The sequence below is a fragment of the Brachionichthys hirsutus genome, chromosome 11 (genome assembly GCF_040956055.1).
Source record: "Brachionichthys hirsutus isolate HB-005 chromosome 11, CSIRO-AGI_Bhir_v1, whole genome shotgun sequence".
Lineage (NCBI taxonomy): Eukaryota > Metazoa > Chordata > Actinopteri > Lophiiformes > Brachionichthyidae > Brachionichthys > Brachionichthys hirsutus.
In genome coordinates, this window is record NC_090907.1 from 1,328,445 (window position 1) to 1,353,908 (window position 25,464).

Below are 25,464 nucleotides of genomic sequence, written 5' to 3' on the forward strand. Positions count from 1 at the left end.
GCGTGTGTGTGTGTGCATACACACTGATTGCGGTTGTGTCAAAGTGGCCTGATTAATAAGCAATTTAGCATGGCCTCTTGTGAATTACAGAGTGGTGGAGAGAGAATTGGATTCGCGGGGGCCGCAGATAAAGAAACTTCCATCAGTGTGGAAAGTTTCTGATAGGAAAAATCAACCGGAGCGGTGGTGAAGCTTTTTCAAAGCATTCCGAGTCTCCGCTCCACAGCTTTCACGGGACAAGATGGCACCGAGTTGTTCTCCTGCATTTTAAGCAGGAGCAAAGGGAAGCGTTTGATCCGGAGTGCCGACTATCGGTTACAGATGCATCCGGATGAAGAGGTGGCGTGAGCCTCTTGAGTCGGGTCACAGGCTGATCCGAAGTGGCCCTCTACCTCCTCCCATCACTTTCCCGTTTCATTATTCTCCTCTCTCTCTGCGTCTGTTTCTATTTATGTCTCTGTCTGCCTGCCTCTCTCTTTCTCTGATGATGCTCTTGCTCTCTTCTTCAGATCAGTCGCTGCTTTGACCTTGATCTCTGAGATAAACTGGGGCGATCTCCAGCACTCTGTCATCCCCTCTGGTCCATCCATGTTTGAGCCTCCCCCTCTTTCCCATTACCAACGGACTCATCCTTTCATCAAACGTCGGAGCCCTTATCTCATCTGCATTCTCTTAATCAGCTGCTGTCTTCGAACCCTTATGATCGCATTTCGCCCCACCCATCTTTTTCTTTGGGTCTCTCTCCACCTCTTTCATCTACCTTTGGTTCCGAGAGATCCTTCCGCCAGTACCAATCACCGAGCCCACCTGATCACATCGAACCTCACGGCACAGCGATCCTCCAAACTCTAAATGGGGACGCAGGCCTCGTGCCTTGTCCCTCTCAATCAGGGTTAGCAGCCATGCTAAGTCCTGCAGTCCCTTCCCATTTGTCATAGCGGTGAGCGATCATCACCGCAAGCAAATCAGACACCAGGAAACGAGGCGAAGTGGGAATATCTATTTCCCCTGATTGCCATCACGCAGGCTGTGCTGCTGATGTGACAGGTAGCCCAGAAAGATGACATAAAGTCATCAGATTTTTGCTTAGCAGGCCTCAATCGCATTTCTGCAATGGCTATTATCATATCTTATTCTTTATTGTCTAATTTCTTTTTAGCGCAGTGGTTTTCAAATTTCCTTTGTTTAATCATCATTTCCTTTTTATTCTCTTACCTCTTTTTTTATTGACTTCTTGTCGCACTTCTTTATTTCCCTCTTAATAACTCACCCAGAAGGGCCACGCTGCTAGAGAGAGAGAGAGAGAGAGCGAGAGCCTTGGCCTATGCAGCCGACCCACTGTGTCCATCTCTCTGGTCTGTTCTGACACAAAGCGCGAGGAAGTGCCAACGCCGCCATCAAAGGCTCGCCACTCTGCTATTGATTCCGCCTCTCTGTCCACCACCTTAAGCCACCAAAGCGGTGTCACCTATCAGTCATCGTTCGACGGCGCCTCTCCGGCGCACCTCAGCGGCGCCGTCGGAAATATCACAAAGGCTTTGCTGAAACTTTCACTTTCAAGAAAACCTCCCTCGGTTGGAAGAACTTATCTTTTCATTTATCATTAGGCGCCGCTGATTCATCCGTGCCTCGGTTGCGGTTCGTTTTACTTTCTCTGCTCGTCTTCAATCCTCTAAGGGGAAGTTTTCAGGTTTGGAGCAGCTTTAGGGATGCTTTAGACCTTTACATGTCTAATCTTCACAAAAACCCCAAATATAAAATTAAAAATAAGTTCAAGTAAATGTTCAATACGCTGGTTTTCGTTCTGCAGGGTGCGGACAGGGTGCTGGCGTACATCCCAGACGCTGTGTGGTACGGCTACGAGACGGTGAGACTATTTGGATGAACTTCAGTTTCAGTTCAGGAATTTCTGTTTCCTCTTCACATGCCTCTATTTATTGCAATATTAACAGAAATTTTAAAGTAAAGAATTCTGGATCTCTTCTGGATTATCAACAAAATAATCTGTTCCTGGTAACAATCCCAACATTTCCAGAACATTTTATTAAGATATGTCCTTAACGTTTGAGTTAACTTGCTGGAGACAGAAAAAAAAAACCTAACCTCCTTGGCGGAGGTAAAAAAAGAAAAGAAAAGAATTTGGAGCTTGTAAGTATTGCTCAGCAGCAATGAAGCAAACACAAAGAACTTGTATCATATGAAAGTCCTTGCCTGGAGTTCTGTAAGACGAGAGCGATAAGACGGAGGGAGAACAAAGACAGAGTGAAAGAGGGGACAGAGAAGAAAGAGACGATCTCCCTGACAGAGAGATAAAAGAGGTGCTGAACTCCTTTGGGACCTTATTTGGGCGTCACAGTGGCGATGTAAAGCCTCCGCTGATCAGATCAACGATTAGATCGGCTGTCTTGCCACCAGCCCCTTGAAGCGGTTGGTCCCTTGCGATTATCCGGACAGGAGCACGTCAGGTTCTGTTTGCATGTCGGAGGGAGGGGGGAGGTTATCAAGGAGCAAAAATGACCGTGCAAACGGGATTAGAGAAACATAACGACAGGGAAGAAAGACGGTAAACAGGCAGGATGGCAGCTGGATGGAGTAGGGGAGAGGAGGACAGCGGATGACTTGGAAGGAGAGAAGGAAAGGCTGGGATGAGGGAGAAGATTAGACAGAAGAAAGGGGAGATAACGACGAGGAGAGGGGAGATGGGAGGATTGGCTTGCGGGAATAAGCAGGAAACGGAGAGAAAACAAAACACGGGAAGAAAGACCTCCTTAAGGCCGACAACCGGGAGTTCGGGTGGGGATGGAGTGATAAGATTTGAAATTGCTTGTATACGCTCCACTAACTCCAGCCCACACACTCAACCGTGTGCTGCTGTAAAAGGGTACATGCAGACAATCGCATACAACACCTCCAAGAGAGAGAGAGTGAAAGGAATGGAGCGACGCAAGAGAGAATAGCAAGAACAGGATGCTGGCAGGGAAGAAGCTGGGAGGAAAACGAGTTTCTGCTGGGAGCAGTCAGTCCTCACGGGATCAGAAATTAAGTCTAATCATTCTGGGACCTCCAAAAATAAATGAAGGTCATTGAGAGAAACCGGGTGGGAGAGAGAAATGTGGCTCCTTGTGTTAAAAGAGTGTTTCTCATCATCGCTTCAAATCATCTTCATATAATAGGAAACTAAATACCGTCGAAACAGCTGAGCCGACGAGTCCGATCTGTCCGAAACGGGATTCCTGCTACAACTTATGACACAAAGGAGGCGAACAGACTCTTACTTGTGTTGCTCGCGTGTTTACGGCTGATAATAAAAGATCCCCTTGACTCTGCAAACCTCGCAGTGATTAAGACATCAAAGCAAGAAAGCAGTTCTCGTGACGCGATGTTTGGAGTATCTCGGGGAAATAAAGACCATGGTTCCATAAACCCGGCGCTACGTGCATGCAGGTGGAAAATATGCAGAAAAAATAATCATGAAAGGATCACATAACTTCTCCTGAACTCCAAACCGACAGATGGAACGACTGACCGATCGCAAAACGACCATGGAAATGTATCTCCCGGCTGACAAGCTAGGCTTGCACATCAGAGGTGGTGCAATCCTCCCCACCCAGAGGCCTGATGTCACTACAACGTACAGGTAAATGCATGCACACACACACACACAGTGCCATTCATTAATGCCATGCATGCTCCCTCCAGCATGCACAGATCGGAAATTCCATTTCCATTAAAGCATCAAGCCGTGCATCCTATTATGTTACTCACGGAATAGTTTTTAAATGTTCATGTGTTTGTTCTTCTGCTTCCGCTCGTGTGTGTGTGTGTGTGTGTGTGTGTGTTGTGTGTCCAGTCGCCGTAGCCCCATGGGTTTGATTGTTGCTCTTGATGACAACCAGCGGGCAGCTGGGGAGCTATTCTGGGATGACGGAGACTCCAGAGGTATTGTGTGCAAATGTGGGACTGCGTGTCGCACTGGATCACCTTCAGTCATTGTTATGAGTATTTCTATGGGCTGTGCATGCACACACACACACACACGCATGCAATTAGAAACACAATCTCTTTTAAATCATGCGTAATGAGAACAACAAAAAAAAATTCTGTTGAATTTTGACAGTTTCTTTTGGTGGCTGTCCAGCTGTTGTGATGATATCTGTCTCCCCCCCCCTACAGAAACAGTTAAAAATGGCCGCTACCTCCATTACCAGTTCTCTGCTGACGATGTAAGTGTTCCTCCCACGTTGCGTTCAATGTCAGAGTCAAGATGTGGCTCATGCTCGACTCGTGGATTCTATCGAAACATGTTTACGTAAAGATATTTGCAGTCAGGTTCTCTTTCACTATCGTGTGTCTCGTGCCTCACAGGGAGTGTTGACAATGAGAGTGACCCATTCCGGCTACACGGACCCGAACAACCTGACCATGGAGAACATTACTGTTCTGGGTGTACCCAATCCTCCCGTGTCCGTCTCCGTGACTCATGAGAACTCCACCGCCGCCTTACCGAGCTCCAGCATAACGTACGATGCAGCCAAGGAGGTACAAAAGAGAGCGTTCCAGAGCGCTATTTGTTTCAGTAACACCGGGAGTGAAACCGTTACTGTGCACGTCAAGGTCAGCCTGTAAGAGTGAAACATTAGACGGGGTGTGTTTGAGAAAGAAAAGGTCCAATCGCGCTGAGAGTAAAAGAGAGAGTAAAAGAGGCTCGAGTTTAGCGATGCTATGAGACGAGCTTTGCTTTGTGTGCTGGAATATTTGTGCTCTTGCTTTTGTGTGTTGTTCTTGTGTTGTTCTTGTGTATATCCTCCTCGAGGTCTCTCTGGTCGCACGCATGCATTCATCAAATGCTCCTCGGTGGTAATCATTGCCCGAGGGCGGAGGGCAAATGTGCTGTTAAACCGAGACTCCGCCTTGTCATGTCCATCTGTCTGCGCTGACCGGGCCTTGTGTAGCGCTCACAGCCACCAGGAACCATTAGTCCCCTATACTCTTATAGGGAATGGTGCGATCCATTGATCATCGTGCATCCGTGCATCCATGAATTGCTGCTTACACCACAACTGTCGGCCACAGTGTTCGGTCCATGTTTGAATGGCTTCACTTCAAACCCTGCAGTTTTTATTACAAACTTTAGATTTTAGCTTTATCAAATTTCACAGAAAAATGTATCCTATGATGTCATATTTTGATAAATAAATATTACACAAATTGAATTGGTCAAATTTCCCTCTGGTGGAATTCTGTCTACCTCCCTGCCCATTCCTGCCTCTTTGCTTTTGTCTCTCTACGTGAAAACGTTCAGCACAACGGCTGCAGCATTGCTTTTAAAATGAAAAGACACAGGCAAAAAAAACACCAGAGGGTTTCTCCCCGGTTGAGTGGTAACCGGACTGACAGGGACTTCCCGAGATTTGCTGTCGGAATGACTCAGAGTTCCCCGTTGAGGCTGGTGAAACATCACTGGAAACTAACAGCTGGGTCTTAATTGATACCGCATTGACTAATCGCCACTGCCTCACGCCTTGCTCCTCCCTTTCACGCTCACAGGTTTTATTCCTCCAAAGCCTTTCCTTGACGTTGGGCGAGACCTATTCGGTGCAGTGGGAGCTCGTGTTGGCGGATTACCAGCGCTTTGACTGCCATCCAGAGGAGCATGGAGACGAGGCCAAGTGCAAGGCCAGAGGCTGCATCTGGGAGGTGAGAGGTGGCACGGATGCGGCTCGCACACAAAAGCGCATTGGCTTTCTAACACTAAACACCTACTAAAGAACCGCTTCCCGTTACGTTCCCATTCAGCCAAGCATCGTGGAGCGCGTTCCGTGGTGCTTCTATCCCAAAGACTACGGATACACCGTCGCAGCAACCACAGAGACCGCCTCGGGAATGACAGTTGATATCACCCGGAACAGGAAGTACAGGAGCAGCGGTCGCCCAGACTCCCCAGACGTCGACACGCTCCGGGTCGACATCCGGTACCACAGCGTCGACATGCTGCAGTTCAAGGTGCGTTTGTCCGTGTCCGTCTTCATGTCCTGTGTTCCTCCTGCTTTACTTCGGAGCAGCCATCCTGCTTGTCAGCTCCACATGAACGCACAAGCAAAGGTACAAACGCACTAACATCACCTCTGTGTCCAGATCCGGGACCCAGCCACAGATCGTTATGAGGTTCCGGTTCCGCTGTCGGTTCCCGTTACTCCCGAAACGAACGAGAGCAGGAGGCTTTACAAGGTCGTTGTTACCCAGAAGCCTTTCGGAATCCAGGTCATTAGGAAAAGCACAGGGACCAAGATGTGAGTGTTTGCAGATTGTCATGGCTGTTTTTGGATGATCTCAAGGCTAGTTTATTTCCCACACGCACAAACATGTGACACACGTGTGGTGAGAAATAAGTGGTGCCTTATCCTGCAGTTATTCACCCCACAAGGGTCTTTGACTTGTCTTGGATCAGAACCTCACTGGCTCCAGCCACACCCTACCAAGATGTCTTAGATCTGATTGGCCCGATCCAAAGGTCACCGAGGGCAAGCAGGAAGTAAACTGTTAGCTTCCTGTCGCAAAATGGCCGAACCCCCAAAAAAATCGGTTTCACTGCACAAAAAGCGAAACCGAAATATGCTCCGGAAATTAAAAACGTTTGTTTCAACATGCTTTAAGTGGCTCCGTCTTCTGGTCCAATGAGCCGGCAGCTTTCGGGCAATTTTTGTCCCCTTCGCATTTTTAAGTGAAAATACTTTTTTTTTTTTTTACCTTCTAATCCAATGAGGCGACTCTTCTGCCGCTGCTACCTGGTGAAATGTACCTGAAATGTACAGGAAGTGACATTGTTGGGTCGGAAACCCTTCTGTGTGTTTTTATTCTTTTTTTTTCAGTTGGATTCTTGCTAATTAAAATGTATGAAGCATATTGAAGTGATGCCTGCAGTTCCTGTAATTATTTATGAGTATTTGTGTCAAACACATTGTGAATAACTCCCCCCCCCCGCCTCTGTCGCTCATTGATTTAATCCTCAGATGGGACTCGACTGTGCCAGGTTTTACATTCTCAGACATGTTCATCCAAGTGTCTACGCGACTCTCATCCGACTACGTGTACGGCTTTGGGGAGTCGGAGCATCCCACCTACAAGCACAACCTCGACTATCACACCTGGGGCATGTTCTCCAAGGACCAGCCGCCTGGTGTAAGTCACACGCTGGCGCACATGTGTACGCAAGTGCAACATTTGACTGAAAACTGATTTCTGAGAGCAATTAAAACCCAGCAGCAGCCGTCCAACCCTCATTTATGAAGTGCTGCCGTGTCCCATCAAAAGCAACCGTGTGCTTATTATGGCCCACGCCACGCAGCGTCCCGCATTGAGCGCCGCGCCTCCTCCAGACGGCCGAGGTGACTTGTAAACAACCTTCCTGCACAGAATGGAAATTTGTCTCCCTCACATTTGCGTCACTGTTTTTGCGGCGCTGCTGATTAGAACGGCGGTTACGGAGTGTCACCGTGTTTTCCCTACCGGTCCGGGGCCAGACCGGATGAGGTTTCCACCTGCATCGGCATTATCGAGCCTAATTGCGGAGCTGTCAAGGCGGCACCACGGGGTTCAGACTAAGGTTGCGGGGCTCTGCCGAGAGCCGGGGAATTAGAGCATTTAAAAAATGGAAGGCAAAAAGGACGGGGGGGAAAAGAACAATGAGCAAGCATGATGGCGTGAGCTCTGCAGCGTGATCTCTGCAGCGATGCAGTCTTTGCAATAGTAAACTTGGCTGTAAATTAAAGCTTGCCAGATGAATGCAGTTTGGTTGAATCTAATCGAGTTGTTTTTTGTGTCATTATGACTTTAAAGTAACTAAATCAGCTTCATTACAGAAACTCATGACTGATATAACAATAGCTATTTATTATTTTTGCATTTTTACACATCAGGATCCATTAATACTTCTTTATGATGGAATCAGGTTAAGGCTCATTTAGACTCACCCGTGCTGCATCTGTAAGGCATCGCCGAGCTCAGGTATAGCGGCTGCCCTTCTCCGCCTCTGATTGGTCACCTTTGCTGGCTGTCACGCTGCTAGTGGATGAGTGAACGGTGTGATGACAACGCAGCAGGCATCACAAGGAAAGCACGCGTCCCTGCAGACCCGACACGGTGGCAGGGCCAGCCCTTACATGTTACTGCTTAATAACGTCTTAACTACTGGAGGAAGATGAAACCCACGGTGTTTGATGTCCTCATGAGGTTCAGCCGCAGGACGGTGACATCCGAAAGCAGCAAATCTCCTTTCCCCGCCGCCATCCTCCTGATCCCGCCTCGTTCCATCATCGCCTAACCGCTGATGGGAGCACTGGGACGCACATTACCTCCGAGAGGAAGACGAATGAGCATAACACAGGGCTCACCCCCCCCCCCCCCCCCCATCCTTATGACCCACGGCGTCTAATGTCATATTTGCATAATTATTGAAAGCCAGTAATGAAGGTTTATGCAAGAAATCAGTGCAAACGGGACCGATAATTCACACGTGATAAAGTGTTTCAGAAAAAAACGAGTAAAACTAAAAGATAGAAAGCAAAATTAATAAATTAACAAAAAGTTTAAGCAGGTTTTAGAAGGAAAAAAAACTGTTCTGCGCTGCTTATAATGAATTTGGTTTCCTCCGAGCTGTAAAATTAATTTAACCGTTCTGTAAGCTGCATTTAGGATTTCCTGATTTTATTACAGCAGTAACTCAAATCCCTTAATAATGTCCCATTTCAGTATTAATGTCTTTTTTGTCCAGGCCGGGGAAGAATTGGGGGATTAGGGAGCATCCAGGGTGCTACAAATAACACAGGCAGTATATATTGTGCCGGCCTCTGTAATAGATTTGCATAGAGGATGGTGGTAGGAATATTTCCACCTAATTTAAAGCTTGTCCATTGGAACCGTTCTGGACATGCAATGAGAAAAGTCTCAGTAAAGAAAGTTACACGCAAACAAACATGACTTCCTGCAAACAGCACGCATCCACGTGTTTCCCTGCCTCTTTGCTGCAGTACAAGATGAATTGCTACGGTGTGCATCCCTTCTACATGGGCCTTGAGAGCACCGCCGATGCTCATGGTGTGCTGCTCCTGAACAGCAATGCTATGGGTGAGAGAAACACACAAAGCATGAATTAACACTGCGTGCACACGCGACACATGTGAACGCACCCACATATGAACACACAGGTATGCTCAGTCATGAATGCAGTGAGCATTTTAGGTCCGTGAGTAACAGTAAGGCTTTAACTACCCGACCCCCGGGTCAGTGTGCACATTCTGCACAAACCACTAAATATGTGATAAGGGACAAACCTTTCTACTTTGCTTTATGTCCAGATGTTACGTTCCAGCCTACTCCGGCTTTGACCTACAGAACCGTAGGAGGCATCCTGGATTTCTACGTGGTCATGGGACCTACTCCTGAAATGGTGGTGCAAGAGTACACTGCAGTAAGTCTTCTTAGGCGTGTGTGTGTGTGTGTGTGTTTTGTCTGGCCCTGGGCCGCTGTTGATGGACTGCAGCAGCTGGGAGTTCTTCGCTTCATTGCACTCTCTCATTTAGCCCAAACACACACACACACACACACAAACACACACACAATCAAACAAACACTTTACGGATGCTATCCTGATTTCCTGCAAAACAACTTTTTTTCTATGTTGAACTGTTTTGACTTCCTTGTTTGTTTTTCTTCTTAACAGCTGATTGGACGACCTGTTCTACCTGCCTATTGGTCCCTTGGGTTCCAGCTCTGTCGCTATGGTTATGCCAATGACCAGGAAATAGCGGATTTATACAGCGACATGGTGGCAGCAGGTATACCCTATGTAAGTTTGCAATCTTTTACTTAAAGATTTAAGAAATAAAGTTGGGGCAAGCCCTGTTTGGAGCACCGGATTCTGCAGGATCCCAATCCCAGTGCGTCCCCCGTGCTGCTCATAATGTCCACATTTATCTCATCCATTTAAAATCCATTATGTTTTGAGAAAAAACGATTTCAATCGATCTGCGTCTCAGCACCAGGACTAATTCGACTGGCCAGTGTACTTTACCTTACAGGCTGCTCGTGACATGGAACACTGCGTCTCAACCTATTTTACGATGCGGTTGACTGCACGCGAACATAAAAATAAATTCGATAAAGAAAGAAATGACTGGGGTGAAGGAAAATGAAGTATTTTACTTCACATTGCACTGGGGACATTTAGTTTAAACTAATGACATCTGACTTCAAATTGAATTTGAAATCCATTCCTTTATGGGTTCCGCAGCCTCTGGACTTTTCCCAAGTAAATCTTTCTGAAAGTCAAACCGGGAGTTGAGGTTTCAGCAAGACTCTTGAAAGGAGCAGAGCACGAAGAATAAAACACAAAGTCCGATTCATCTGTGGGAGCGTTGGTTTTGACCACCGTGCGATCTGTCTTCATTATGCACAACAGAACATAAGAATTTCCATCGATAATCGAGTCATCCCCAGAACGTGCTTGAACAAAGCCCGAACCGGAAAAGCAGCTGACGCCAGCCAAAAGGAATCCTGCATCATTAACTGGGGAAAAAGGGAAGCAGCTAGCTTTACCGTCGTCCCAACCACAAGTCAGAGCAGAGGAAGTTTGTGTTTGCACTGTAAGAGCGAACAGAAGGAAGCGAGTCAAGCCCCGACTCAAGTCACAGGTGTTTGCTTCCCGTATGTGAAGACAAGCTTTCACAAATGAGTTTCACAAAAAGAGTTCACAAATGATTCACCAAGAACTAGAGTTTAGTTTTTTTTTGTTGTTGTTGCATATCAAGCCCAAAAGCAAAAAAAAAAAAAAGACCTGACCTGCAAGCTGAAATCGCTGTCGACACTGCAGATGGGTGAGGGTTTCATTCCTGCCTGACAACAGTTAACTTTAGTCACTTTACTCTCTGATTGCAGGATGTGCAGTACGCGGACATCGACTACATGGATCGCCAGCTCGACTTTGTTCTCGACCCGGAGTTTAAAAATCTGCCTGCCCTGGTCACCCGCATGAAGGGGGAGGGCATGAGGTTCATATTTATTCTGGTAATGCTTTTATACGCAGGTATTTTAATACACTCACAATATTCTATAACATTATATGAACAGCTGTGTGCATTATAATCCCAGGATCCGGCCATTTCCGGCAATGAGACGAGTTATTACCCTGCTTTTGAGCGAGGTACAGCTGCAGACGTCTTCATCAAATGGCCCAAAGAGATTAGTGATAACATCGTGTGGGGGAAGGTAGGCCAGACACAACATGCATGCATTCATGCCAGCGCACTCAAACCTTCTTCGGCACACGTGCTTAAATAATCCTTGCAGGTTTGGCCGGATAAACCTGGCGTCGTCGTAAACGAGTCTCTGGATTGGGATTCCCAAGTCGAGGTAAAATGTTTTGGAAAACTTGGGTTGGAGTTCAGTCCTTCATACCCCGATCATGCGATGTTCTCGTTTCCAGTTGTACAGGGCATACACCGCCTTCCCGGACTTCTTCCGCTCGTCGACAGCGGCGTGGTGGAGACAAGAAATCCATGATTTCTATACAAAGATCACCGAGTTTGATGGCATCTGGATTGTGAGTAGCCTGAACGAATGAAATCATCCGGCCTTGATTTTCACTGACTCCCATTCCTTTGTCTTCAGGACATGAACGAACCTGCCAGTTTCGTTCATGGCACAGTCGGAGGGAATTGTCTCGGTAATCCACTTCTAGACTTCCCGCCATACATGCCAGGTAAGAAACTCTCGACTCTGTGTCTTGCCGTGTTGATATTTAATTATTGGGTTGTGTTAATAATGTGATAATACCCTAAAATAACTGCTTTTTGTCTGTCTCTTTCCAAAAGCCCTGGAGTCCAAACAGCTTGGCTTAGCCCATAAGACTATGTGCATGAACAGCGAGCAAATTCTCAGCGACGGCAAGAAAGTCAGACACTATGACGTCCACAGCTTGTACGGCTGGTCCCACACCAAGCCCACCTACGAGTGAGTGAATCAGCACTTGTACTCGTGTGTCTTTGAGCGACAGTCTCCTGCCCTGAATCACCCAACGAGGCACATCTGTTCCACATCGGCACCTGATCAGTTCCTCCCGAATTAACTTTGAGTCTTTGGACAGTTCACTTCCAGATTAATCTCTCAGTTGTGACAGTATTTTCTGGCCACTCTCGTTCGACGTGTCTTCTCGTGTTTTCCATAGCTTAGTTCTCACGCTGGGCGCGTTTATTCCTGCGCTGCTGTGCAGTGAGTTGTTTCTGTTCTCCTTTTGAAACTTTTGACTGGGTTTGATTTCTCGTTCGTCTTTCTCGACATCCAGCCTGTCCTCAACTGTCCTATCCAACTGCATCTCCCTCATCTCTGTGCAGCGCCCTGCTGAACGTAACCCGCAGGAGAGGCATAGTGGTGACGAGGTCCACTTACCCCTCCAGTGGAAAATGGGCCGGACACTGGCTCGGAGACAATGCTGCCAGCTGGGACCAGCTATACAAATCCATTATAGGTACCTGTGGCCATCTGCTGGGAATATGGCGTTTGGGAAGAAACAAGGTTCTCGTAATTGCTGTCGGCGATGAGAGTCGTCTTTTGCACACAATGTGTGCAAAACAAAAAAATGATTCCTTAACTTGGCGTAACTTCCCATTTTCCTTGGTTCTGCAGGCATGATGGAGTTCAGTCTGTTTGGAATCTCTTACGTAAGTAGCACCAAATGAGCTCTGCTTGATTCAAGCCGTGACCTTATTGCTGTGACCTTCCTCTCTAAATAGATGACAGTGACCCGAGTGATGAATTTGAACACAATACGTGACACGTCATGACAAATCACAGCTGGAACCGGAAACCTATCGCTATTCCGTCGAGACATTTTCCTATGAACCGAGCATTCTTCAATGGAACTTCATTCTCGGCTTTGCTAGTTTGCCCTTTTGCCTCTGCTCCTTTGCTTCTCTTCTCTTTCACGCACGCCGTCCCTGTCTGATCCCTCGACCCTCCAGTGCATCTAAAAACATTTTTAATCAGAGACCGTATTGATCGCTGTATGGTAAACCATTTGCATGCATCCAGCCCAGAAGCAGGGTCAGACACGCAACACCCATCGCTTTCCCGATGCAGCGTTCAAGGACACTTCGGATGCAACAGAAGTGGGACACTGGAGGGCCGCACCCACACCTGGAAGAATCCATTTTCAATACCAGATAATAGTCTATTTGAGATATCTTAGGAAAATAAAATGGAGATTTTTTACATTTATTTTTTATAAACCCATCCCATCTTTCTATCCATCTTTCTTTTACTCACACACACTCTTTCAGGGTGAACTGACACCGTTCTTCTCCTCTTTTTTAGACCGGAGCTGACATATGTGGGTTCTTCGGTGAAGCCGAGTATGAGATGTGTGTTCGATGGATGCAGCTCGGTGCCTTTTATCCATATTCACGCAACCACAACGGCAAGGGCAACCGGGTGAGTCACTTTAAAACATCCGCACTGAAACAGAGCCGGCCAAAACCCTACTTAGATTTATTGTCTTAATTACGTGTGGTTTTTTTTGTGGTTCTTTATTTCATGCCGATGGCCAAGCTGGAGCCGTAACTTAACCACCGCTACTCTTATGCATTCGAGCTGACTTGAGATGATCTCAAGTTTATTTTCACTGTAATGCTTGAAATTCAAATTGCATTTCCAGGGAATTTAATTTTTGCTCCCATGTCCTTGGAGAAATATCTGCAGAATGAAGAAATCCACCTGTGCTATTCTTCAAGCTGAAAAACAACACGCGGAATCGGGTGCACACTTCATATTTTCTCTGTAAACAACTGAACCAAATTAAGAGTCCCATTCCTCTCCCTTCTTTACTAACTGCGGATCACAGCACAGCCAATAAGCTCTGACAGGCAGGACTCTGTTCGTGTGAGTCGAGCTGTAGAAAAAATGCTTTCACCAGCAGCTTTTGTTTTCCAAAAGAATCTCGTTACGTCCTCCCATCGCTCTCTTTATCTTCTCCTGACATACACAAACACACAGCCTGTTTGTTGTCGCAGTGTCGGTGGCATTCATCCGAGCGCTGACCTTTAAGGGTGTTGGAACACATCTTAGAAATCCAATAACGCCCGTCCGCCGATCGATCCCGCTGGGTGAACTTTCTCTGCATTGGATTCTGCAATACTATACAGGACACAGGTGTGTGTGTGTGTGTGTGTGCGTGCGTGTGTTTGTGTGTGTGTGTGATTTTTAACACCCCAGAATGGGGTGTAATTGAATTCTCAAGGTGATATGGGCTCCATTCCACACCAGCTTGCCTCCGCTCCACACGCCCTTCCATCCCACGATTCCAATAATTTAGCCAAGATTCAGAAAGTAGAAAGATGTGAGGAGGGGGGGGATAACAGTACTGGTGGGGCCAAAATGCAAGGTATTAATACAAAGCAGGCATGAGAATAGCCGGCGGATAAAGGAAAAGGGGAGGATAGAGATGTCCATCAGAGGGGGAAAGAACAACTAAGTATTAACGGTACAACCGGACTGGAGGGGATGCGAGTTCAGCGCAGAGAGACAAAGAGAGAGGGGGGGGGAGGCATTCCAGGACCTCCGTCATGCCGGCGCCCTCTGACGACTCTGTGTTGACCTTGGAATAACTTCACTGCAGCAACAATATTCTGCAGAGTTCGCAGTCATATTAGAACGATGCAAAATTAATTAAAGTCTGCACCATTGTTTCAGAGGGGGGGGGGGGGCACCGTATATTGGTCGTCACCCAAAGGGATGCGGCGGCATTTGTTGCAATATATTTCTTTTTTCTTTGTTCTGGTCTGAGCTCTGGTGTGCAAAACAAAAACCAAAAAACTTTATGAGATGAGCGAGGGAGCAAAGTCCAGACAGATAAATCAAGATGGACGTGGAGGTGGAGGAGAGGAGAGATGAGACGGGTCGGCGCAGCCAGATAAGCTTGTTTTCCCTGAGCGTGTGAGGAACGGCATGTTCTCTGTCTGCAGCGCTCCAGATGCTCAGGGTACCCAGAGGTCCCAACAGACAGCGCCGTAGCTGTCAGCCATTATCTGGGAGACCCAATGTTGAAAGCATAAAGCATCTTTATTTTTGATCGATTACCCTGCTGTTGAATATACAGCCTTCAGCTGAGAAACGCGGCGCTAACAATGCGCGTCTGCCCCTTTTGTTGGAATTGTCAGCTTCCACAAAGGATCTGCTTTGACGACGCCCCCCCCCCCCCCCCCAAATCGCAGCGCAGGAAGGTTTTCTTCTTCTGTGCGTCGGTGTTGTGACGTAATTAGAAGGCAAAGACGGAGCGCTGACCCCAATCTGACCTCTATAAATACAACAGGACGGATTTCAAACCAGTTTCCTGCTCGCCCCCATTCTTATATGACATAAAACCTGAAATAACAAACTACGACTACAACAATAAAACCTGACTAATGCTAACTTGCGTTGTTGCTATGGACGCTCGCTATTTATCGGCAACATCAATCTCAAACTCCCACATTCGTGTTCATTGGATCAGACGCTCTTTCTCTCACACACACTCGCAGGTTTCCATGGTAATTATTTGCTGCCGATCACACCTGATTGTCAGGCATGAGGGTCGCTACTCATCGAATGGGAGGCATGTAGGAAAACTCCCGGGTTTCCGGCTCATCACAATCTTGTACATTTCCCCGGAAAATGTAATAATAATCTGGTGAACTCCGTGAGTCACGCGATAATGGAAATACTCTGTATTCATTCGGTATCTGGTACTTTGCTACCGCTGGCTACAGAAAATAACCGTTATCAAATACGACCCAGCTAAATTGCGGTTGGGAAGAAAATGTCTGTCAATGTATTGATCTCTTTAAAAAAAAAAAGAAGAAAAAGCATCTTAAGAATAAGATTTTCAAATTAAAAAAATTGACACAAGCGCAGTTCATACTAAAATACTCACCTGCAGTATCCGAGGATACTCATCATCCTGTGCGTGTGTGTATTTGTGTAATCGACTGGACCGATTAGTGTTCTTTTGTGTCCTTGGGCGATTAAAATGAGGTAAATCTCGATACACGGTCAGGCCATCCGGGCTACGGAGCAGCGCGACGTCTTCTGTCTCTCCTCGTGCACGGTACCGTCTTCAGCGTGTTGTTAAATCCAAAGAGGAGAGACTCGCCGCTGTTGTTTCAGACGACTGTAAAGTCAAGCTTTCACGCTCTGTCGGCTTTACTTTGTTCTGTTTTTCATACCAGCTCTGTCTGGGTGCATCTTTGCTTGTAACTCTATACTGAGCTTTTAAAGCGTATTGGAACTAAAATGTTTCGTCTCCAACAAGGAGCGCTTGTCTCCAGCTTCGTATAAAAGTCTCAGATGCTGGATGCTGGAAAGGTAAACAGGTAAACAGGTAAACAGCTTGTCGTCTTGCCGATCTGGGGAAAGCCCAATAAGCGAAATACGATTCACCGATGCTGCATTGGATTGCGGGGCACGCAAGAAGCTGAGCGCATGGGCTTCTAATAAAGAGTTCAGATGGCTGAATATATATATTTTTAGTGTATCTCCTCTTCCTGTCCACCTCCCAGTCAAAGACGCTGTCGACCGAGAGTTCATTTCTTTCATAATGAAAGCTAATCAAGCATAAATGATGCCATTTGGATAAATTATTCTGGCTATTTAGACTAACTTTCCTCCATTACTGTGCCGGGCTGTTGGGCCGATCCGGGCCAGGGGAGAATGACAAAGATCCGGGAAGCGGAATGAGAGTGCTGCGCCGCTCCGGCAGCATGATAAGCACCCTGGACCGTGCAGCAGCATCCAGTCTAGCCTCTGTCCTTGTCTCAGTCCTTATTCCTGACAATCGTTTAAATATATGGCACAGACTCGCCTGCTGCTGGATCCGGTTGGGATTCATTTTTGTAATGGGTCAGGTGGGTGTAGGTATATACTGTGCATAGATAACCTCTTTCCAAATGCTGCTTTAAATCTCCTCCCATCAGAGGCAAGACCCCGTCGCCTGGGATCCCAGCTTCGCCGAGGCGTCCCGCGACGTCCTGAACATCCGTTACACCCTCCTGCCTTACCTCTACACGCTGATGTTCGAGGCTCACACCAAAGGAAGCACCGTAGTCAGACCGCTCTTGCACGAGTAAGCACCGAAGTCACGCAAGCGCCAACGCCAACGCCTAGATAATCTGATTTCAGATTTCCTGGATGAAAAAGAGCTTTCAATTAACGCATTCTTACTGTCAAACGTTTACCACCAATGCCTCCCTTATTAGCTGCTGCTCATTTGAATTTCTTGACAAGGTGGGAGAAATTGGCCCCTTCCAGCTGCCGTAGAGGAACCTTTGAGGAAACAACGTTCCGTTAATTCCGGTGGGACTGTTTAGAACTCCACATGACTGTAAGCCGTACTTGGTGGCTTGCAGATGGGGATGTGCAGAGCTGTATGAAAGACTAATTTCATTATTTTAAGAGACTGCTCTAAAGTCACGGATGGTATTCGAGGAAGTGGCAGGGTGAGTTTCTCAGGGTTATTCGTCTCGTCTCTTCGGGCCGTGGAATCCTGAATGAGCGGACGGATGGTTGTGTCGGCTGCAAACACAGAAGAGAGAGGGAACGTGTTTTGTCGCCGGGTCGTGACGCCGTCTGTGTCGTCGCAGGTTTGTGAATGATAACACGACATGGGACATCTACAAGCAGTTCCTATGGGGACCTGCCCTGCTTGTAACCCCCACCCTCGACCAGGTATACATGTACACAAAGGAATATATGTGTGCTTTGCATATTTTTCTGTGTTTTGTAATTTATTGGTGTTTTGATTGACAGGGAGCCACGAGTGTGGTCGCCTACGTTCCTAATGCACGTTGGTACGACTTCCACACGGTGAGTCCATTTATATATAAAAAAACCCAAAAACATTTATTCTCATGGAAATTCCACCAATAAAAATGCAGAAATTCACCGTATAAACATAATTGTAACGTCTATTCTGTAAAAAAGCAACCGCAAAGAATGTGTTTCTCCGATAATATTCTGATGAACTATTATTATAGTCTTTGTGTCATTATGAAGTGTTGAAAACACACGGCACAGCTTTCATGACGTAAAACCAAGACTGAAATAAACGATAGAATTTTTTTTTTTTTTAAACAGAAATCAGCAATTTTTTACGACCATAAAGAATTTCGAGCAGCCGATATATATATATATATATACTTATATTGAATATTTATGAAAACCCGCGACAGAGCGAAGCCGCGAAGTTGGAGGCATCACTGTACCTGCAATATTTGTCGAGTTGAAGTGCCTGCAGTATTTGCAGTGATTTAACATTTAATTCTTTGCAATCAGGCTAAAGACGTTGGCGTGCGGGGTAAATTCCTCTCCATGCCCGCACCTTTGAACCATATTAATCTCCACATCAGAGGAGGGTATATCATCCCGTGGCAGAAGCCAGAGAACAGCACACATTTCAGGTAAGCACACAGACACACATCATTTACTGGGGCGTGTGAGCATTTCTGTAATGCCTGTGCAACGAGGAAGCGTTTGCCGTAGGAGTTCCGTCAGACTTTGTAACGTATGACTGGAACGGTTTGTCGGTCTTCAGTTGTTAAAGAAAGAAGGGATGAGAATGAGAGCGAGGGACAGATGGAGGACGGTAAGCGCTGCAGCAGCAGGGGGATCAGGTAGACGCCTGGAGCAGGGATGCTAATGCCGTCCTCGGCAGCAGGTATAAATAGATGTTGTCCTTTAGCAACATGCTACTTCTACCTCTGTTGTTTCAGTCGGAAGAATCCTTTAGGACTGACTGTTGCCCTGAGCGACAGCGGCACCGCTCAAGGATCGCTCTTCTGGGACGACGGAGAAGGAATAGGTAAAGCAAAAGGGTATCCCACACACACACACGCGCAAACACACACACACACACTTATTTATGTATTTATTTAGTTCTAGGTTCATCATCGAGTCACATTTTTAATTTCTTAACAATGAAGCCTGAGAAAAGCCAATTTATGAGAAAGCAGACATTGTTATTCTCTCTCTCTCGCTCTCTCTCATGCACACAAACACACACACACACCTATACCTACAGAATCCGTCTCTGAAGTTTCCTTGAGAAGATGCGCGCCACTGTGAAAGACATGTTTGTGTTAGGACAAAGAAGCGAGGGGGAGATAGCGAGAGAACGAGGGATGACACAGAAGGGGAGTGACAGAAACTATTACATTAATTCCCCGTGTCGCTGCCTGGAGATATGCTCTCCATCACTCCTCTTTTATCTGCTCACTCGCTCCTCTTTTCCGCGTCTTCCCGTCTTGCAGCCACCTCTCGCTGTTCTTCTCACTGTGGCTTCCCTCCTCCTCTCTTATCCGCCCTTCCTCACGTCTTCCTGCTTCGCTTCGGAGGGTTCGCTGTTTGTTGTCAGTCAGAGGAACACCTCTGCACTTGAGTCACTTGTCGGTTGTTCCCATTCAACCAGTTTGGTTCTGGAATGAGCTCATTTCGGCAATCAGTCATAAAAGGTGATATTCCCAATGTTCAATAGATGAACTGTGGGATCGCAGTTTTGTTTGTTGTGCTCCGAACATGAAAATGAAAGATGTTCAACTGCAGCTGAAGTGATTAGTAGAACACCACACGGGCACAACATTAATTAGGACATTCATTTTCAATAATTTATGCAATTTTTCTTGGAAGGATATTTTATTCTAGTTTCACAAATGTGAAATTAGAAAATCGCTCAGAGTACAGACCTCCGCCAAGCTGCTCATTCCCCTCCTAATTGAACATGGTGATCAGGATCGGTCTGCGGCAGTATCCGCAATCCGTATCCGATCTGGAAAAGATAGAGATCCCCACCCTGCACGACTGTGTCAAAGTCCGTGAACATTGGTCAATAATCAACTGAGATATTTAAGAACAAATTTTGAACAAATATTTCAAAGTGATCCATAATCCAGGATCTCTTCTGGATCATCACCAAAATGTAATTATCCTTTTCTGGTAACATCCCCAACATTTCTTGAAAATGTAATCAAGATCCGTTATGTTGCTAACAGACAGACAGACAAACCCCGCTGATTACATAACCTCCGCATTAGTTGCTAAAATTATCAAATACAATTATTACTAAAATAAAATCTGTTGTTTTTTTTAATCAAACTGTCAAAACTTTATTTTATTGCACAATGACAATTTACAGCGTTATATGGGTTTTATATGACTGCAATAATAATAATAATGCTAAAAAAAACATTTTTCTCTCTCTTCAGACACAGTTGAGAACAAAAAACATCTGCTCACCAGTTTTTCAGCTGCAACGGTGAGTTCAAGGACCAACCACCATCCTGTGTCTCATCTGTCCTCTTTGTCTGTCTCTCTGCTCTTGATGCGGTGACACTGATGACTAACAGAGGTAAGGATATTTAGTGGGATGGTGGTCTGAATACTGCAAACCATCAGAACACAATTTGTTCTAAATTACATGAATGTGGCTTTTTTTCACCCGACAGATTTTAAAAACACATGATTTGATATTCTACAGCAATTTCATTGGCTTTAATTTCTCTCGCTACAATATTGTGTTCCTACGCATGTCGATGCGACATTACAATTATTCTAACAATTCCAACCAGGCAGTCACTTTGGAGAGAAACATGGCGTTCTTTGTGGATTGTATTCTCTGAAGACGTTTAGAGCGGCGAGCCTCGGCCGAGCCGACAGACCTGATGATGTCACGATGTCATCAATTGCGAGGCTTTTGTTGAGCACGTTATTTTCATGGCGCCACAACATCATCATGAGTGGAGCAGCTGTGGATCTTTGCTGTTTACATTTTGCACAAAGTTCTACTCATATTTATGTTCAGATCTCTTCTCACACAAACAGACACAAAAAAACACTAAATAAAATAACTGTTTTTGCAAGTTTAGTTCATATAAGCTCACATTTGGAATAAGCGGGGATCTGCCATGTGCATGCACGTATTCTGAGCCCCCCTGCATGCACGTATCCTGAGGCCCATCTTTGCCCATTGTTCCTTAGGGATGGGTTCCGCGCAGGAAAAAGAACGTTCCCACAGGGAGAATTAAAGTACATGTTATTGTTATTTAGACTTTTTTGCAGAGCCGTGACATTTCCAGATGAGGAAGCTTGAGTTTGCACCTCTGCTGACGGTGCACGAAGAGTTTTGTGAGGCATGGGTTTAGGACTTATGGCCGAGTTCTGTGAGAGGCGAGTGTTAACCAGGCCAATGCTTGATCACAGTTGGAGTCCGACATGAGCTACGCTCCTTAATCGCTGGGACTAATGGGAATAGCCCAACAGTATTTGCTTTGCAGCCGAGCAGAGGCACACAGACACACATTTAATCATACGCGCACACACACACACATGCATGCATCTACAATACAAAGATACACACATGTTACGACCACGGCCAAACATCTGTGGCTGTCCTCTGCCTACCATCAGGCTCAATCCAAAGCAATTTCACACAGCGATAAAACAGGCAGACTGTCTGACAGCCAAAGAGGAGAGAGAGTGTGTGCATGTGTGTGTGTGCATGTGAGGGGATGCACGTGTGTATGGGGAACAGGCAGATGTGAGAAGATGAGGATAAGTTGGGCAATGAGGCCAGCGCTGCCTGGCAGATTAGCAGATTGTATGCCACTTTGGATGGATATCTGAAAGTGTGTGTGTGCGTGCGTGCGTGCGTGCGTGCGTGCGTGCTTGAGTCTTGGACCTACAGAATGAGACATTTTGAGACAATTTGCAGAAGGAGATGTTTTATTATTTGTATTCTAATGTGCTGATAAAAGTAAAGTGTGATGATTCTAACCTTTAAAAAACAAAACAAAGAAGCTTCATGTAAATAAAGTGAATATTTCTATGTATTTAACTCTCACCTTCCCGTCTCCGACGCTTTCACTTCCAGAACACGCTGCGCAGCCAGGTCGTCCACAGCGGCCTGGCCGCCGCCGACCGGTTAATCCTGGGCGTGGTGAAGATTTGGGGAGCGGGTAGTGTTCAGATCACAGAGGTGATCTTAACCGATGCAACCCACACGGCGCATCCCCTCATCCCGCAGCACAACCTTGACACTCAGGTCAGACATGTTACATTTAATCATGATGTATTATTGCTGTAACAATGCTGAACTCCAACGTACCCGTTTTTGGGAAGGGAGCACTTTCAAAAAACAACTTGCATGTTAATTTACAGCCTTTTCTTCAGGAGTATGGCCCCGCCTCTTTCCCCGCCCACCCTTCTGGCGTTTATCCGTAGCTCGATTGTCCCGGCTCATCTTCAGCTCGTCAAACACATAAATATCTGCCGGCTTTCTGTGTCCCGGCAGGACGGAACGGACCACAAATATCTCGGAGGCTCATCATTTCTCCTGTCGCAGTTTTAAAAACAGAACATGTCTCTGACGTCGCTGAGGAAATAACGAAGTTAATAATAATACAGATGCGCATGCACGTCCGGCTTCTCCTCTCATCATGGCACCGGCTAACACTTGACAGATTCTGTAATTGAGTTATGGAAAACACCCTCGCTGTCTGAATGGGAATGGAGCTGCAGCGCACCGATGACACGGCGCGAGGCATTGCCTGCTCATTTGACTCGAGATGTGTCGCATCATATATGGAACAACACGTCCTTTTTTTTTCTTAAAATCAACATTCTGGCATCGGCCAGATTAGCGCTCGTGGCAACGGCGACAGCGACGAGTATCGTCACACAAATCCTGCTGCGTCTCAAAGTAAACGCGATGCATTCACGCTCCAATAAGCTCAAGAGAAACATATTAATCGCCGTCTAACATGCATACCATCAGTGTCAGTGCATTTAATAGTTCACTGTGCACATTCATAGCATAGCTCAGTGAGCGTCGTTCATCACTGCATGCACACACACACACACACAACCCGGCTTTCGAGTTGACTGAGCTTTTCCCTGTCAGTCAAAAAACTGCAGCTGCAAAAAACAACAACAAAAAAGAAGAAGAAGAAAGAGAGAGAAAGAGAACACAGGTTCACAAGCCAACCCCTGCTGTTCCACACCTCGTCAACTAATAGCTGTAATCAACTCTGCATTTTCTCACTGACACTTTTGTTTTGTCACGAGCGCAGTTCCAATGATTTGACTCCGGGGGCAGCAATTTTAAAGAACTGCCCATACGAAATGTCAGTTCTTCCTCTCTTTCGCTCTCCATCATCTGCTGTGACGGATGAGCGGAAATGACTGTGATGGAGAGACAAGGGGCGGTTACGTGCATTTGGTACGCCGGTATTCATTGTCCAAGATGGGATACTTTGACTTTCTGCAGCCGCTCGGTTAAACTCTGAAGCCATCCTTCTCGTCTTTGGCTTCGCTGCATCCTCCCTCTGTATGGATTAAACTACGAGTGAAGAGAGGCTGTTAGCATGTCAGCCATCTGTTCGCTGCCGTGTCTTCACTTTATCCATCCTTCTTCTGCTCCTCTTTCTGTTTGAAGGAGTTGAATTATAGAGGGACGAGGAGAGGGAGCCCAGTGAAAAGATTCTGTTTCAGGTTGTTGGAAATTTTAAGGTGCGACTTCAAAGCCAGAATGTGGGCGCAAAAAACTGGACAAAGGAAGTCTAGCTCAGGTTACACAAGGACAAGCGGGAGAAAAGACAAATCTTTGGTAGACTATTTGAAATAAGATGATAGAGATCAGATTTATCTCAAAATGAAAGATGAACATTTCCGAGGTCGAGGCCGGGCGACGGCTTTGCCTCTTAAAAAAAGAGTAACGCAGGAAAGGAGAGGCCAAGTTTAAACAGATAGCATGTGTCATTCCCCTCCGCTCATTTAGCCCATGATCAAATATTCTTGTCGAGGTTGTGTACTCAGCGCACTTATCAGGAGAAATGAAAATGATTGCTGCAACAGCTCCATAAATAATCTTCGGAGGAAAATAGAGCCTAGAATCCTCTTTGATTTACTGTTCTGGAGGAAGATGGACAGAGTGAAGCAAGAAAAGACGGCAAGAATTACAGATGGCGACAGTCAGAGTGATTGTGGGATGTGTGTGTGTGTGTGTGTTATGGATGAGACGATGGGTGGAGAATAATGAAGGGTCAGAGACGGTGTAGAGGAAAGGTAAGGAAGGACGGCGTGTTCGAGACACAAAAAACAGATGCAGAGGTGAAAGACATAAATTTGCATGAGAGATGAGAGGTGGAGGGAAGGAAGGACGGCGGGAAGGAGAGAAGAACAGGGGATGACATGCTAATAAGTGGGTTTCACTGTGGGACAATCCGTCCATCCGTTGTGTTTAATAAAGTAGCAAGAAACGTGTAAGCAGCTGGTACTACAGTGTGAAGGTACTCTACTTATGTATTTCTACTCTGAATCTATACGGGCTTCTTTATTCCGTCACACGGAATATCACATCACGTGAATCTTTGCATGGCGTGAAGGAAAAGGGATTGTTTTCATTTAAAAAGGAAGCAGAATCAAGAAAACTCTGACATCCAAAGTCCGAAATCCAAAAGCTGTGGATTCTTCTGCGTCAGAATCCCATTCCGGGATGAAACAAGGAGCCTCCATGGATGCCTCAGGCAGCAGGAGGTGGCGAGGAGGAGGGGGGGGGGGCATGCAGCTTGGAAGATGAAGACACCAAGGCTCTGAAGCACTAGAGCAGGGCCCTGAGGATCAATCCATAGAGGCAGGGGTCCACCACCGCCGAGAGCCCCCAAGATGTAGACTGTGCAGTGACACCACCAACAGGGACGCCCTGTCTTTTGCTCATATATTACAGGTGCAAAGGAAATTAGACCAGGCACAGGAAGAAAAATCTAAATCTACTAACAAACCGTCTAAAGCAAAGGAGAATGCCAATCCTCTTTATTCTAGTAATTACACACTAAAAGTATTGTTCTTCCTGTGTCTCTAGGAGCTGATTGTAACTGCGGAGTCATTGGCCGTTTTTGTGGATGAACCTTTCAACATCACGTGGAAGACCGGCGCCTGATCGACAGCCGACAGCTGATAAATATTGATTATTTGAGCACATGGTGGTACAATAACATTCCATTGTAATGTCAATCTTTTTGAGCATTAATAAAAAATATACTGTTCCGATTACTCCCACGCTTTTTGAGAGCGCTATCTGTTGCACATCGCAAAGCTCTGCACTATTCAACACAATGACAAGAAATGAATGCGCCCACAAAAATAATTAATACGTTTCGTAAATCTCGTGTATCTGCCGGATGCCTGGCACTGCAGTCACGGGAAAACATGTTTAAAACTCATAATACATGAAGTCGTCTCGCCCGAGTTGCACCCTGGGTGACTTCCTGTTTCATTAGTTTTCTTAACTTCTTTTTTGTCCATGCTTTCATTCCTTTTGTTTCATGCTTTAATCCCTTTCTTGTCATATTATTTGCAGTTTTACTGTCATGTTTCTCTTCCTCCTGACCTGGC

At 46.2% G+C, this 25,464-nt stretch overlaps 1 protein-coding gene across 1 annotated transcript in view; it reads left to right on the forward strand.

Annotated features, from left to right (window-relative positions):
• The window catches only part of si (sucrase-isomaltase), a 41,074-nt gene extending 16,017 nt beyond the window's left edge, over positions 1–25,057 (forward strand). Inside the window, exons 19-47 of the mRNA XM_068745905.1 lie at positions 1,811–1,867; positions 3,513–3,637; positions 3,851–3,939; positions 4,174–4,223; positions 4,366–4,539; positions 5,548–5,697; positions 5,797–6,003; positions 6,136–6,290; positions 7,011–7,179; positions 9,027–9,123; positions 9,354–9,466; positions 9,719–9,844; positions 10,933–11,061; positions 11,146–11,262; positions 11,344–11,406; positions 11,480–11,596; positions 11,665–11,755; positions 11,868–12,006; positions 12,387–12,520; positions 12,679–12,713; positions 13,366–13,482; positions 16,998–17,146; positions 17,664–17,748; positions 17,830–17,886; positions 18,355–18,479; positions 18,792–18,880; positions 20,280–20,329; positions 21,944–22,114; positions 24,932–25,057. Of these exons, the coding sequence (XP_068602006.1) occupies positions 1,811–1,867; positions 3,513–3,637; positions 3,851–3,939; positions 4,174–4,223; positions 4,366–4,539; positions 5,548–5,697; positions 5,797–6,003; positions 6,136–6,290; positions 7,011–7,179; positions 9,027–9,123; positions 9,354–9,466; positions 9,719–9,844; positions 10,933–11,061; positions 11,146–11,262; positions 11,344–11,406; positions 11,480–11,596; positions 11,665–11,755; positions 11,868–12,006; positions 12,387–12,520; positions 12,679–12,713; positions 13,366–13,482; positions 16,998–17,146; positions 17,664–17,748; positions 17,830–17,886; positions 18,355–18,479; positions 18,792–18,880; positions 20,280–20,329; positions 21,944–22,114; positions 24,932–25,009 (3,258 nt within the window). The 3' untranslated portion in view covers positions 25,010–25,057. The remainder of the gene's footprint in view (positions 1–1,810; positions 1,868–3,512; positions 3,638–3,850; positions 3,940–4,173; positions 4,224–4,365; positions 4,540–5,547; positions 5,698–5,796; positions 6,004–6,135; positions 6,291–7,010; positions 7,180–9,026; positions 9,124–9,353; positions 9,467–9,718; positions 9,845–10,932; positions 11,062–11,145; positions 11,263–11,343; positions 11,407–11,479; positions 11,597–11,664; positions 11,756–11,867; positions 12,007–12,386; positions 12,521–12,678; positions 12,714–13,365; positions 13,483–16,997; positions 17,147–17,663; positions 17,749–17,829; positions 17,887–18,354; positions 18,480–18,791; positions 18,881–20,279; positions 20,330–21,943; positions 22,115–24,931) is intronic.
• Positions 25,058–25,464: the final 407 nt, after the last annotated feature.